The 14,670-nt window shown below is 36.6% G+C and overlaps 1 protein-coding gene across 2 annotated transcripts in view; it reads left to right on the top strand.

Moving 5' to 3' along the window:
• Positions 1 to 12,001, top strand: part of Fgf14 (fibroblast growth factor 14) — a 649,086-nt gene extending 637,085 nt beyond the window's left edge. Inside the window, exons 4-5 of one of the 2 annotated variants that reach the window (XM_006978784.4) lie at positions 5,229 to 5,427; positions 8,779 to 12,001. In XM_006978784.4, coding sequence (XP_006978846.1) covers positions 5,229 to 5,427; positions 8,779 to 8,915 — 336 coding nt within the window. In that variant the 3' untranslated portion in view covers positions 8,916 to 12,001. The remainder of the gene's footprint in view (positions 1 to 5,228; positions 5,428 to 8,778) is intronic. The other variant, XM_006978785.4, reaches the window with a different exon arrangement.
• The last annotated feature ends 2,669 nt before the right edge of the window (positions 12,002 to 14,670 follow it).

Raw genomic sequence — 14,670 nt, 5'->3', positions numbered from 1 at the left:
TAAATGTGCCATGGTATTTCCTGTCTCTAGTCTGTCATAGTGCTATTCACTCCACCTATAATCCCTCTATCATCTAAGATACCAGTGTACCATAAATATTATATACTTATATGGTCTTTTTTATTTTTTTTATTTTTTTTTGGTTTTTCGAGACAGGGTTTCTCTGTGTAGCTTTGTGCCTTTTCCTGGAACTCACTTGGTAGCCCAGGCTGGCCTCGAACTCACAGAGATCCGCCTGCCTCTGCCTCCTGAGTGCTGGGATTAAAGGCGTGAGCCACCACCGCCCGGCTCTTATATGGTCTTTTAAAAAGTAAAATGAATGACTAATTTTATTCATTTTGTCATATCTGGCAGTGAGTTCAATACTTGATGTAAATCCATGTTTATTGACTAATAGTGTAATTTAATTTGAATTTGTAAGTGGAATTTGATAGAATTGAAATAATCAATACATAAAAGTTTTACTATATACAATGAATATTTCATAACAGTTAGTGAGTGCTTATTACATTCTGAATGTTCTAAAATGAGTTAATTCACACCAGTTCTCCCAGGCTGTTTTTTATACCTTTGTGTAACTTCAACTCCATTTTAGAAATGTATGCTGAAACTCAGGAAGATAAAATATCTTCCCAAGAACACTCAGCTAAACAAAAATCAAGCTCTGATTGAACCTTGGCTGTCTGGTTACACAGATCATGATCTTCTGTTCCATTGTCTTCTATTTACATATTAAAAGTATATTTATAACAAATGAAACTATTACATAATAAATAGCCCCACCTGTGTGTAGTTCCAGCAGTTCTCCTGAGAATGCTGACATTGCTTGGACTGTAACATTTGAAGAATAGGTTAAGTTCTTCAAAAGCTCTTAAGAAAACTATATAAGATTAAAAAAAATTCTTGGAATGTTATTTGTGTGTGTATTCGCTTTTATTATTTAGCCAGGAATAAAATGACCAAAAATGTACCAACCTGTGTTAACAGCATTATAAATTTCACTCTTGTTTTTGTTTGTTGGTTTTGCTTTGCTTTTTTGAGACAGGGTCTGCCTGGCTGTCCTGGAACTCACAATGTAGACCAAGCTGACCTTGAACTCAGAGAGATCCACCTGCCTTTGCCTCCCAAGTGCTGAGATTAAAGGCAGAAGATATTTGTGTCTCTGAAGTCACAGGCAAAGCTCACAAAAAATAATATAAACAGGGGCTACAGAAAAAGTTTAATGCCCAAAGTACTAACCATGCAAGTGTGAGGATCTGAATTCAGATCCCTGGTACCCATGTAAAAAGCCAGCCATGGTGATGTGGGCCTGTTACTTTATTGCTAGGTAGGGACAGAGATAGGGAGATCTTACACACACACACACACACACACACACACACACACACACACAAAAAAAAAAAAAGTTTCTAACACACCTAATAAGTAGTGCATGAAGCCATAAGGTGTCCACTGAATAAGTTACTTTTTCCACATTGAAATGTCATTTTCTTTCCTGTTTATGTCCATCAATTTAGAGCAGTGACAGTAGAGACCCTCCTTACTAATGGTGTGTAGGCATCCTGTGCCATATTTTGGATATTTTGGCAGACGTAATGAAATAGGAATGAGGAATGACCTACATTCTCAGTTCAGGAGACAGAGATACCGTACATAAATACAGACATCAGTGAGCCATGCTCTGGCTAAAGATCCAATGTCCCCAAAGGCAAGCATCAGCTACTTTAACCCACACTGGGTGCCCTAGAAAACAGCTATTCAAATTCTATTCCTTGATGGATTTGAGGTAGGCTTTTGCTAGCAGATAACATGCTTTGGTGCCATGGATTATCTTAATAATACAAGTGACACGCAAAAGTCTAATCTCTTTATCCTAGAAGAATTAATTTCAACCAATATGACAGATTTACTGTTCTATGGGGAGCCCTTCAAGTTTTATTGTGTTGCTCTTATACCCAGATCACAGGGACCCCCAAAAGATCACCACGAAGACCGAATCCCATACATAAAAGCAGAGAGCCTTTATTTTAAAGCTCAGAGCTTGGACTCTGTCCAAACAGCAGTGGTGAGAGCAGAGAACCCAGAGCCCAGGCAGGGTAGGGTTTTTACCATAGCAGAGTTTGGGGTGAGGGGATTCCTAGGGTTCAGGACCCTGATTGGCTGACATTTGTCTAGGGATATCAGTAAAAGGAAAACGGGTGTGAGCTCATGTGCTCAGGGATATCTATTGATCTTATCTAATCTTATCTAATGGTTGAAATGTTTGAGATGTCAGGTACCTCCCCTAAGAGGCTGGCTCATCCCTGGGTGGATCCCTGGGTGGTATTAGCTTATGGCTTTTCCTGGATCTGTGGATCTGCATGTTGCCTGTCAGCAAGCCTGTCACAGCAGCTGTGTCTGGGCTCCTAAGCCTGTCATGGTCACTGTGTGGTCAAACTGTTTTGGGTACCCCCACATTGCTGTGATGAAATAACCCAGCTAAAAAGCAACTTAGAGAAATGAAGGCTTCATCTTACAGTTCCAGGTTAAAGTGGAGAAGTCAAAACAGGAACTTTGAATAACTAGTCATATCACACACAGAGTCAAGACCAGAGCGAAATGAGCACATGCAAGTTCACTTGCTTGTGCTCAGCTTCATTTCTCTAATTTCTCCAAGCTAATACAGTTCTGGACAACATTAAGGAATGTTGCCACCCACAGTGGGCTGGGCTTATACACATCAATTAACTTAATTAACACAATCATGCTCACAGACATGCCCACAGGATATGGCTGTCTTCCTGAATGTCAAGAGCTAAATAAACTGCAGTTGCTTAATGCAGTCAATGAAAGCAAACCGTCGCAGGGGATGGTTTAGAACACTCCATTTTGCTTTCCTTACTGCTTCACCCACTTTCCTCTGTGACACCTCTGAGACCCTGACTCAGTGAGGCTCAGCTTATTAATGACAGAACTAAAAGGAGGGCATTTAGAGAACAGAAATTTAGTACAAAGCCTGGACATCTATTTGGGAAAGATCTTATTAAAATCTGAGGTAGTATCATGTTGGGGATCTGCAGGCATCCCCATGGGAGGGGCTCATCCTGCCTTTTGTCTTGCTGATATCTTCTGTTGATCACTGCATCTGTCATCTTTGTCATGAAAAGCATCTGAAATAATGAAATTCATTTCTCCTTGGAAAATTAACTTCTGGTGAAACAAATTTATGGAGCATACCAAATAAACTTATACTGCAGAAGATATTGCTTGATAACTCACACTTTTTTTTACTTTTTTTCTTCAATGTGTCTTTCACATTATGCACCTTGATCCCTTTCATTTCTCTGTCCCATCTCATCCATCTTCTGCCTCTGAACCACCACCCCCAACATACACACAAAAATAAAACATAATTTGAGGAAAAAAGAAAAAAAAAAGGAAAAGTTAAAAATTCTCACCATGGAAGCTGCAGTGTGACACAGTGAATCATGCAGTAAACCCCTTTGTCCATACACCTTTGCTTTCAAGTGTTCATTGCAGTCATTGGTCTGGTTCGAGGCCTCTAGTTCCTACTACACTATTGATGCTGGGCCCTCACTAGGACTCTTCCTGGATATCCTGTTGTTGCCCTGTGTTGTTGAGATCTTGCAGTATGGGTTCTGCATGTCAGGCCCCTTCACATGCTCCAGCAGATCATAGATGGTGTGGATGTTGAGGTAGGCTAAGTCATTACCCTGGTTCTGGGTGTGGGCATCTACAGGTTGGTCAGCCTGCCAGTTCTGCCCTGTCCTCACCACCAGTGTGGATCACTCACACTCTTTTGGGAAATATAGAGAAGCATTTCCATATGCAATTATGACACATTTCTTGTGATAAGTAACGTATATTCAACTCTTAGAGATTTTCTCTTTTACTTCTCAAAGAATGTGTATTTATTTATTTCTAAAAGATATTTATTTCTAAAAAATAAACAAGTTATTTTCTTTAAAAGCAAAATCTGTTCAGGTGAAATGAAAATTGAGTGCATTTTTTTAGTACAGTGATGTTGCAAAAATATAAGTGGCAGTAGATATGTTTTTGAATATTTGTTTTCCATATTGTACAAAATAGCACATAGCCTATTTATAACTCCTACAAAAACGACTTAAGTGTCTTCCATAGTTTGCCACTGGGAGGTTAGAGTTTAAAGTTCTATTTAATTGGGTTCTGTCAAAAAATACTTATAAGTTGTATTATTATGCATTTTTTATAAATAGGCATGCAAATTATATTCATTGTTATTTATTTCAAAATAAGAGTTTCACAAAGATATAAAATCATCTGTGAATATTTGTGATATTTAGAATAGTACTAAAGCTTTGTGCTGCTCACTGATGAATGAGGATGGTAGCATTGAGCCTAAATCTGTTTAACACACTGTACTCTTTCCAAAATTGTTGGGTGGTTTTAGTCAGGGTTTTGCTATTCATCATCAAGAGTTTCAATAGGGCTCCAAACCATAAAATTAGGTAATTATTTCTAGGTTCCATCAGTTAGAATGATACCTAGCATGATATTAGCTTTTCACACATCAATAGTTCTGGTGGCTAACTTCTATGCCATCTGATTGTCATGAATTCAGGTTGTGGTTTCAGTCTATTCCTCAGTGGTATAAATGTGTTACCCTGTAACACTAGTGATCCAAGTGACAACTGTCTGCTTACTATTACAGTTTTGCAAAGTTATTTCTATGGAAATTATGTAAAATATGTAATATTTTAAATATTGTTGTAAACTTTGGTACACTAATGTGGTAAGTGGTTAGACACTGAATTGGGCTTTGGTGAAGTGAAAATACTGTATGGTTCATTTTTATTTTTGTTTTCATGATTTGATACAGGATCTTGCTACATAGGTGGGGCTGTCCTGGAACTTACTGTGTTCAAGCTGTCCTCAAAGTCATAGCAATCCATCTCTCTCACCCCTCATCCTTCTGAATGTTCAAATTACAGGCGTGAGCTACTATACCTGTCTTACGTTTTATTTCCTTATTAAAGGAGATCTGTCCTTGCATATATATGCCCACCAATTGCAGACTCGCCAAATTCCTTTGGTATGAAAATTATATAGAGAGAGCTCCTGCATGCAGGCACACTCAATCCAGTCACCCCTAGGCATGGCCACTGGGTCAGAGGAGTTCATGCAGAATGAGTAAACACCAGGAGCTTCTGCTTGCTACTTTAACTTTCTTCTCTTCTTTCTCTTAATAGGAACTTTTTACCCCTGAATGCAAGTTTAAAGAGTCTGTTTTTGAAAACTATTATGTAATCTACTCATCCATGCTGTACAGGCAACAGGAGTCTGGCAGAGCCTGGTTTTTGGGATTAAATAAGGAAGGGCAAGTTATGAAAGGGAACAGAGTAAAGAAAACCAAACCAGCAGCTCATTTTCTACCCAAGCCATTGGAAGGTAAGTATATCACACGCATTATCCTCTTGGAAGCTGTTGTATACATTAATTTTTACAGGGATGCATCTGACATGGCCACAGGAACCTTCCACAGGCTGATAGAAATGTCTTATGTTGGAGTGCTGTTTGCAAGATTTCTCCTTGTGTCCTTGGCTCAGCTTTATGGGCTCCAAGTGTAGGTCTAGGGTAGGACAGGAGCTTAACATTTGCCAGAGACAGGGTTTTCAGTTCTGAACACCAAAGCTGGAGTAAAAGAAAAGGAAAAATAAAAATGAAAAATGTCCTCTCTCTCTCTCTCTCTCTCTCTCTCTATATATATATATATATATATATATATATATATATATATATATATCTAGCTCTAGCTCTAGCTCTAGCTCTAGCTCTAGCTCTATCATCTCTATCTCTATCTCTATCTCTATCTCTCTGTGTGTGCGCAGCAGAAAACTTCTTTCAATTTTGCAAATCCTCACTATCCCGAATGTTCTAAGTACTTCATTATTTTAGTTAATTTTTAAAAAATTAAAATGAACTATGTTCTTACAATGATAAGTATACAAGAAAAATGTTTTCACATGGAATTTTAAGTATTTGCCTATTTTCAGATTATCTGGGTAAAATTTCTTTTGAATTATTATAATTCTTGAAAATGATCCTGAAAGAATTCTGTGAAGTTCCATATCTCCTTCCATGCCACATAAATTAATTCCCTTATGGTAAAGGAAATTACCTACCTTCAACTCTAAATAGCAGCGCCTTCACATTTATTTTTATCAAATTCCAAGCCTCAAGCTACCATGCTCTATTAATTAATTAGAAATATATGTACTTTGTTCATTAATTATTCTTCCAGAAGGACCATTTACTGTTATTTATGTTAAATTTTAGAACTGAAAAAAGTGACCTTGAGGCTATTCCAAAGTTTTCTTAAGAATCAAAAATGAGGAAAATAACAAATCAAGCAAGCTTACACAGGTGGCCCAGCTTCTTGGGATAAAAGAAAAAGCCACCAGGCCCCTCTAGAGGCTGACGTGGTGTTGATAATGACATCTTGTAGGTTGTAGTCCTGAAATCTACAGAATTTCTAAGCCTGTAGGACTCTTCATGCTTGATGCTTTGAAGTTCCTCAGTATTACCTCTAACCACTGAGCTGACCCAGCTCTTCTCCTATAAAGGTCATGGTTGAGATGTATAATAAAAGCATGAGGGCCACAGAAAATATCAGAGTCTCTACTGCTGTGGCATAACAGTATTATCACAAATAATCCTATTACTTGGTATTCTAGCCTTAAGTTGAACTGTTGTATGAGCATGGTATGTACATATGAGGAGAGAAAAATACTATTCTATCATGTTTTAAAATAATTTCTGGACTGAGGTATTCTAACCAAAACAAGGGAGTATGCTCTACTATTCCTTTAAAATATTACTTCTGAAATACAATATTTAACAGTGGAGATTACTAGAAGGATATCAATTTCATTTATAAGCCCAAATATGGTATAAAAATTTAGGACAATTTCCACTGGGATCTGATTGTTTCTGGATGTTCTAGGGCAAGTCAGATCTCCCACCTAACTTTACTTCATAGATGGTATAAGTGAAAACTTTTATACTATTGAGTCCTAACTTAATTAAAGTACAAGTGAGAAATTGGAGATGCTTCAAGAATGAACACAGCTTTCTTTCTTTTTCTTATTTTTTTTAAATTAAAAATAGATTTTTAGTACAACATATTCTGATTATAGTTTCCCATCCCCTAAGGATCTTTCCAGATCCTCTCTACTTCCCCATCCAACCAAGTCCACACTCTTTCTTTCTCTCTGTCATTAGAATAGTAACTGGCATCTAAAAAATAAATTAGATAAAATAAAAATAAACCAAAATAGGAGAAAACAAATAAACAAAAAAAAAGAGGCCAAAGAAAAAGCTCGAGAAACATATACAGATGCAGAGATACACAGATTAACACAAATAGAAATCCCATGAAAACATAAAATGGGAAAACATAACATATACGAAGAATCTGTAAGAAAACAAAACAACAAAAAGCCTAAAGTACTAACAAAGCATTATGAGACAAAGAACCTCCAAAAAAAGCTATTAAGTTCATTTTGTGTTGGCCATCAACAGCTGAGCATGGGGTTAAGCCTTGAGAGCGGTTTGTATACCCAGTTAGACTCCCCTGGAAAAAACTAATTTCTCGTTTGTGAGAGGTTATCATTTAGAGACAGCTCCTGGGTTAGAGACTGGCTTCTACATGATTTTCAAGTAATTTAGCTCAGCATATATTTACCTTTGTAAGTGTGCTAAGAAAAAACATATGATACATTGTTGCAAATGTAAGATACCTCCACTGTACTCCTGGCACTGATCCTGACTCCACCCAGGGTCTCTCTTCTGAAACACCTAAGCTTTCAAAATCCAAGCGGCATGCTGGGAAGATTGACTGTAATTATATTGCTGCTGGCAGATGAGTTTAAGTCAACTAATTTTCCCACGTGTCAGATACTTTTAAATATCCTTTCCTGAGACTCTGTAAAAGCATTTTCTAAAAAGTGACATGAACTATGGTGCTCATGTCACAAAGCACAACTCAGAAAATCCTCAATTTTCTTGCCGACATTAGTCTCAGCTGCTGTTACTGGTCTATGCCTCTGTCCTACCAACACCAGTTATTTGATTTTTAAAATAATGCATCAGAAAAAAAAGATACAAAAATATAAATGTCATACAGTTTCCTCCAGTTGTGTAAAGGCCCTTCCTATGATAGTGGGAAAGGAAATAGAAGTAATTATTCACAGAAAGCTCTGGTTTAAGCAAAAGGAAGCCTTTATTACTAACACTGTGTGTAGCTTTCAAGTGGAACCCAGTGTGACTGTGTGGCTTTTAAACCACTAAAGAGAAAAATAGCTTAGTGATCTCAGGTGAAAATAGAATTAGGTCAAATGCTTTTCTTGCGGGGCGGGGGGGTGGGGGTGGGGGGGGAGGGAGTCTGTGTGTATGTGTGAGTGCTAATGCACCACACATTCTTGAGTAGTTATGTATGCTTTTCTTTACAGGTTTACATAGAGTCCATAGCTCTCATTTAAACTTTATTAGAAAAAAATCTATGTACATATGCATGCACATATTTTAGTATATAAATTAGAAAATACATTGAAAGTTATGTCTTAATTTATGAATTAGAAATGACTTCCTTAAAACTTCTGTGCTCATTATTAATGGGATTGGGTTCATCCACTAAAAATAGATATAGACTGGCTGAGGTCTGTGCAAAAATTGGTATGCCATTCTTGCATGATAACCAGACAACCTCTTTCTTTCTTCTCCCTTTCTTCACATCTCTAGTTGCCATGTACCGAGAACCATCTTTGCATGATGTTGGAGAAACGGTTCCGAAAGCTGGGGTGACGCCAAGCAAAAGTACAAGTGCATCTGCAATAATGAATGGAGGCAAACCAGTCAACAAGTGCAAGACCACATAGCCAGATCCTCAGGTGTCCTGACTTACTTGTCCAGAGCACAGTGGAGAGATTTATCCTTACTAGACATTCCTGCTCCTGTTGTTGAAGAGCCCCAGCAAGCAAGCTGATGCTTGTTCTATGCTCTCTCAGACCTCCTTCATTGCAAGTGGATAAATCTCAACCTGTGATCCCCCCACACCAAGAAGACACCTGGACAAACCAGCTAAACTCAGACCATGGAATGCCCTACCAGATATGGAATGCCTTTTTAATATCTTTTCTGTGACTGTGACACTTCATGTGAATGACATACTTCACAAGTACACTCAATACCTTGCCTGCTGACAGCTACCCATAATCCTTTTTAAGTCCTGTTTCAGCGAAATCCATGTGTTTAAGTTCAATTTTTGTAGCACACAAATAATATTGAGTAATTTCTAGTTAGATGCTGTAAACCTGTGCTATCATGGATTTCTATTCTTCCCATTTTTACAGGGCTGCTCGCTCCACTGTCTGTGACCTTTAGCAGGATTGTGTTCCTCTGAATCTTCAGTGTTGCAGTTGGTTTAGTTTGGAGAACAATCAGGGAATCAGGAAGCCTTCTAAACCTATTAATACAAATTGTATCTATAAAGATTAAGGTTGTCTTTGGCTCACATTACCGATTAAACACACATATATGCTCTGTCCAGTAGGAGACACTATGCTCCCAAGGTGGACATGCCTGGGTGGAGCAAGGGTCAAACACAATCCATGGGAAGCTCTCTATGACAGGTGTTTGGCATCCCCTCTAAGTTTCTTTCTGTGTGTATGTGTGTGTGTGTTTTATACATATCACAAGCTTACTGGTAATGGTAACATTTGCCTTGCCCAGCGAGCAAGACCCACTTGGTTTTTGAGAAAGTGGGTCCAAAGTATTTTGTAGGCCTTGTAGGCCTGATTAAGGTTCATTTTTTTCATCTACTAATCCTGGTTATTGGGAAAAAGGAAAAATAAAAAAAACAAATCATCACAACCTATAAGAAATATGCTACCTAAATTCATTTCTGACCCACTCCTTCCTGTTTTTAATGAAGATAACTCAATGCCGCCCCTGATTTGGGCTGCATTCCAGTTATCCTCAGCAGAGCATGGGCAAGGCGGCTGTTGTGTTCTTTCTGCAGCAGCAATGCACACGTTAGTATAAATTAGACTTTAATATTTTTGGTGTTTAATGACAAGTTTTTAAACTGGACATACTAAGGAAAATTCCTTTTTTTTCCAGCTTAGCATGCTGGGTCTGGTACTGTGTGTCACCAGTATACACCTCTAACTCAGCTCTGTGGGGTCCAAGAGGCTGGGTTTGAGGTGACTTGCCAAGATATCAGAATGTGGTCTGTTGAGTACCATAGATAAAGCTAAAGACAAACCAACACACTCCAGCATTGGGGTTCGGGCCATTAATTTATTTGATTTTGTTTTCTTTTGCTTTTGTAATTTCATTTTGAATTGAATTTTGTTGAACTCCAAGTTTAGGGGTACTAAGAAAGGCTGTGACACAGTTTGAAGACTCCATACAAAACATTCAATATCGGATATAAAGAGCTTCAAAATGTTTAATACTGAACTGTTTGAAAGTATATTTGTTAACTGTGTGTACACAATAAAATTCTATGTTTTCTTCTCAGCAAAGCTCATTGAGACCAAATTGAACCTCTTTCATAGAAAACAATCTATGTGGTATCAATGTACTGGCCTCTTGTTATTATTTCCATGTGGCAGAATGATCTAGATGCCATTTGCCCCCATCTGCACTGTGCTTACTGGGAAATTATTTTCTCACTGATTTCATGAATCTCCATGACAGCCCTTGCCCAACATAGAAAAATTTTGGCCTGCTTAGCTGATTAAAGATTCAGTATAAAATTAACTGTTTATGCTTATTTCATTTTCATATTGGATTCCATTTTAGTAAATAACCATTAGCATAATGTTTGAGTAGATTTATTGTCAATAATGCTAAATTGCAAATACAAAAAATGACTCCTTTGACCACCACTGATTTGGTGTTGGGCATAATTAGACAAAACCCATTAACTGATTATTTAGGGAAGACTTACATACCATAATATGTGGTAAAATGTGAATAACTTGTAATTCCTATTAGTTGGCCTTATAGACACAGGTTATACTCATCCACATGTACACACACGCTAAACTAGCCTACTTTTCTGTTTTTGGTAATCAACATTACTTGAGATTTCTGTTCTCAAGACCTGGCTAGTGCTTAAAATTAAGGCAAGATTTATTTTTGTAAACGATTGAAATTTACGTTATTGCTTCCCTCTGTTTTGTTTTCCAAGAGTTGTCAGTTGTCTATGACAGAATGTATTATTGTAAGTAGGTATCCAAGTGGCTTCTTATAATATATGTTTAGATATATCACAGAGGGGTCCTTGTTATATTCATGATTTAGTTAGGCCATTTCCTTTGTGTCTGGTCTCACTTGTTGCATGGGAAGAGGAAAGCATCAAATGAACTGCATGTACTAGGACCCATGTATCCAGAAACACTGATATGTATTTTTTGATTTACATACAGAGAGCTTGTCTGTATTGTACAATTTGTGTTTCTTACCATTTGTTGTATTTACAGATACAACATATCAAATAAAATACTCATATGAAAGCATATGGAAACCATCAAATAACTTTATGTAACAAAATGGCATTGTATCACCCCAAATATAGAGTACTCTCTGTAAATAAGATGATAAACTCAGTTTTCCCCTTACCATGCCAAAGAAAATTTTAGCTCTTTGATGATACCTCTCTTGCTAATTTTTTGGAATAAGATCATCATTCCTTCCCTCAGAAATTAAGTTTGCTATTATTAAATACAGTCTGTCATCACTGATGTTCTGTATAGTAAATCTGATGGAACACATTTGTATTTATAGACTGTGTGTTTTATATCTCCCTGTATGTATATCCATTGTATCACGTCTTTAGAAAACCCATTCCTTCTGCATGCATATCTGGTGGGGGAGAGATAGTTTTACCACCTTGTGATGGTAGCTGATTGCTTTGCCTATCCATCAACCATGCTCATTAATATTAGTCCTTTACATAACTCAAGTGACACAATTTTTGTTTCCAATAGGTTTACTTCCTGAAATTTCTTACTATTTTCCCAGGAAATAATTATGGAAGACACTCAAACAGTCTGTCCTGTGTGAAGAGTAACAGGGAATTGGGTACACTTTCTTGATGTATTTTGGAGAATTTGGAACCTTGTTTTAATTGTTTGCTTGTCCTGAGTGCTTTGGGGGTGAGGACTAGCTCCATAAAGGATCCCACGACTTTTGCTCTAGTCTTTCTACTTATTGACTTTCTAGCAAGTAAGCAGAATGTATCATACATAACCACTTAATTAATTATTAAACTACTAAACCATCTTTTTTTCTATCTAGAGTGACCAATATCAGATTTGGTATTTTAAGCAAAAACTAAAACAACAAAAATTCCTTTGTTGCTCCCTAAACTGAATATGTATTATTTTGTTAAAAATTTCTTCCAAATATTTCAAGGATAATAGATGTTTGATATCCCTCAAAGAAGGAGTGTGAGACTAGAGTGGTCAAGTTTCAATTTAGAATAAACTTAAAATAGTGAGAAATTACTTTAATTTTATTTTAGGAAACAGCTATACCATAGGGAAACAATTAGGCTAAATGCCCAATTATTCTCTGAATTATAAACTTAGTCAAATACAGAATGTAAATTGTGTTGTTCTAAAATAAAGGACATAGGTAGTTAAGGGTTAGGCTTAAAATGTGACACACAGTGCTATGTGAGTATCTAGAATACTGTGTTGGTTTCAAAGTTGTGACAGTTGAGTTTGCAAATTAAGACTGTTGTATTTTTGTTTCCCTTTGTGGTTCTCATTCAGTCTAATTTTGATATCTACGGGTGAGGTTGAGTTTGTACTTGAGCTGATAGAGGTAAGTCATTCTTTCCCTGGTGCTGCTGGAATCCAGATGAACTCAGGATTCCTTAAAGGCAGTAGGAACAATGGTTCTCTTCATATCTTGAGGACTTTTGTTGACTTTTATAACTCCCCTGGAGGGATCTTCAATCATGGTTTGTTAAACAAGTAGGATGAGGATCATCACCACTGGTGAACTTAATGCCAACCATTCAATTATCATGGGTCCCAGTGTAATTTTTGAAAGCTACAAGCAAGCCAAAGAGATTTGCTTATTTTCTCTTATTCATTACAAATTTGTCCTTGCTCAGCACTTTCAATGAGGTAGTTTCTATTTTGGAGTCAAAGTATAGAGTCGTATTTAGGTAGGAAATAGATTATGTCTTTGCCTGTCACTATTTTTTTATTTTTCTTTTTAAACAAAAGTATGTGGAATTTTCACACACATATTTATATACTGATGTTGGCATGACAAGAGCCAAACACAGCCAGCCAGCCAGCCAGCCAGCCAGCCACACACACACACACACACACACACACACACACACACACACACACACACACACATAAATCGATTGAAGCTTTTTTAAAAGTCTGTTTTCCAAGAAAAAAAATCTGACTAGAGACATACACTACATTTTCTTTTCATAGTCTGTAACAAGGCACTCCAGAACATGGTGAACTACAACATATTTTCATGTTGTCCAAAATTTAAGACAGATCACATTTTGATCTCCATGGAATAATCATTTCTCCAATGTCATAACTCTATTCTGAGAAAACTTATATACTAAGAATATTTCAACACTTTTTCTTGTAAAGATATAAGAAAAGCAACACATTCTTTTGTAGATACTACTGATAGAAATGATAAAAACTAAAGCGAGAATCATAATAATTAAAAAAGACACACCTGAGGGAATGAAAGGGAACTGAAGGTTCCAGGGGAGAAAAGTCTGGCAAATTACCACACCGTTATGATTAAAGCCAGCCCACAACCTCTTTATGTATGGCCTGAGAGCTCAGGATGGACTTTAATTTATTTATTACAATTTTAAAATATTAAACAATTAAAGAAGAAAATTCTACAGTAGTTTGTCTAATACACATTGTTCACACCTTTATATAGAAGGCTGAGTCCTGCAGTAGGGAAATATGAAGGTCATTGTACTATGATGGGAAGGTCACTGACTCTCAATGTTTGGATATCACCAAACATATTATCAGAACTGCTACTGAATTATTATAATTGCTTTGTTTCTGGCTTAAGATGTATATGGAGAAGAGAAAAATACAGAGAAGAGGAAAGAAAGCTATCATCAATACTATACCTTAACTCCTTATATTGCCCTCATTTTATAAAACTGATGTTAATTGCCAGCTCAGTAATAGAAATACAACCTATATGGCTGGGTCCCCTAATCTCAGGATAGAGGCAACAATTTTATAAATAGGTTAAATTCTCAGAACCTTATTGTTACTATAAAACCAGCACCAGTGAAATTGACTCTTCAAATACTTTTCAGTATTTAGTTTTTTTAAGTAATACAGTGGAGGCATGTTTTCTTTACTTTTGGTGACTTGACTGATAAAGTCCAAGCCATGACTTTAAAATATTTACATTATTAATATAAAATTTGCAAGTAAAAATTTCATCTTAAAACAATACAGAAATGATTTTGCTATGTTATTTTAGGATTTTACAAATAATTCACATTTAGGAAAAAGGTATTTTTTTAGCTATAAATAATGGTTGCTTCAACTATGTGTATAAGTAGATCTAACTGTATATATGCAAGGAAACCCCAAA

The sequence above is a fragment of the Peromyscus maniculatus genome, chromosome 9, assembly GCF_049852395.1.
Source record: "Peromyscus maniculatus bairdii isolate BWxNUB_F1_BW_parent chromosome 9, HU_Pman_BW_mat_3.1, whole genome shotgun sequence".
Classification (NCBI taxonomy): Eukaryota; Metazoa; Chordata; class Mammalia; order Rodentia; family Cricetidae; genus Peromyscus; species Peromyscus maniculatus.
This window is presented reverse-complemented; position numbering and strand designations above follow the sequence as displayed.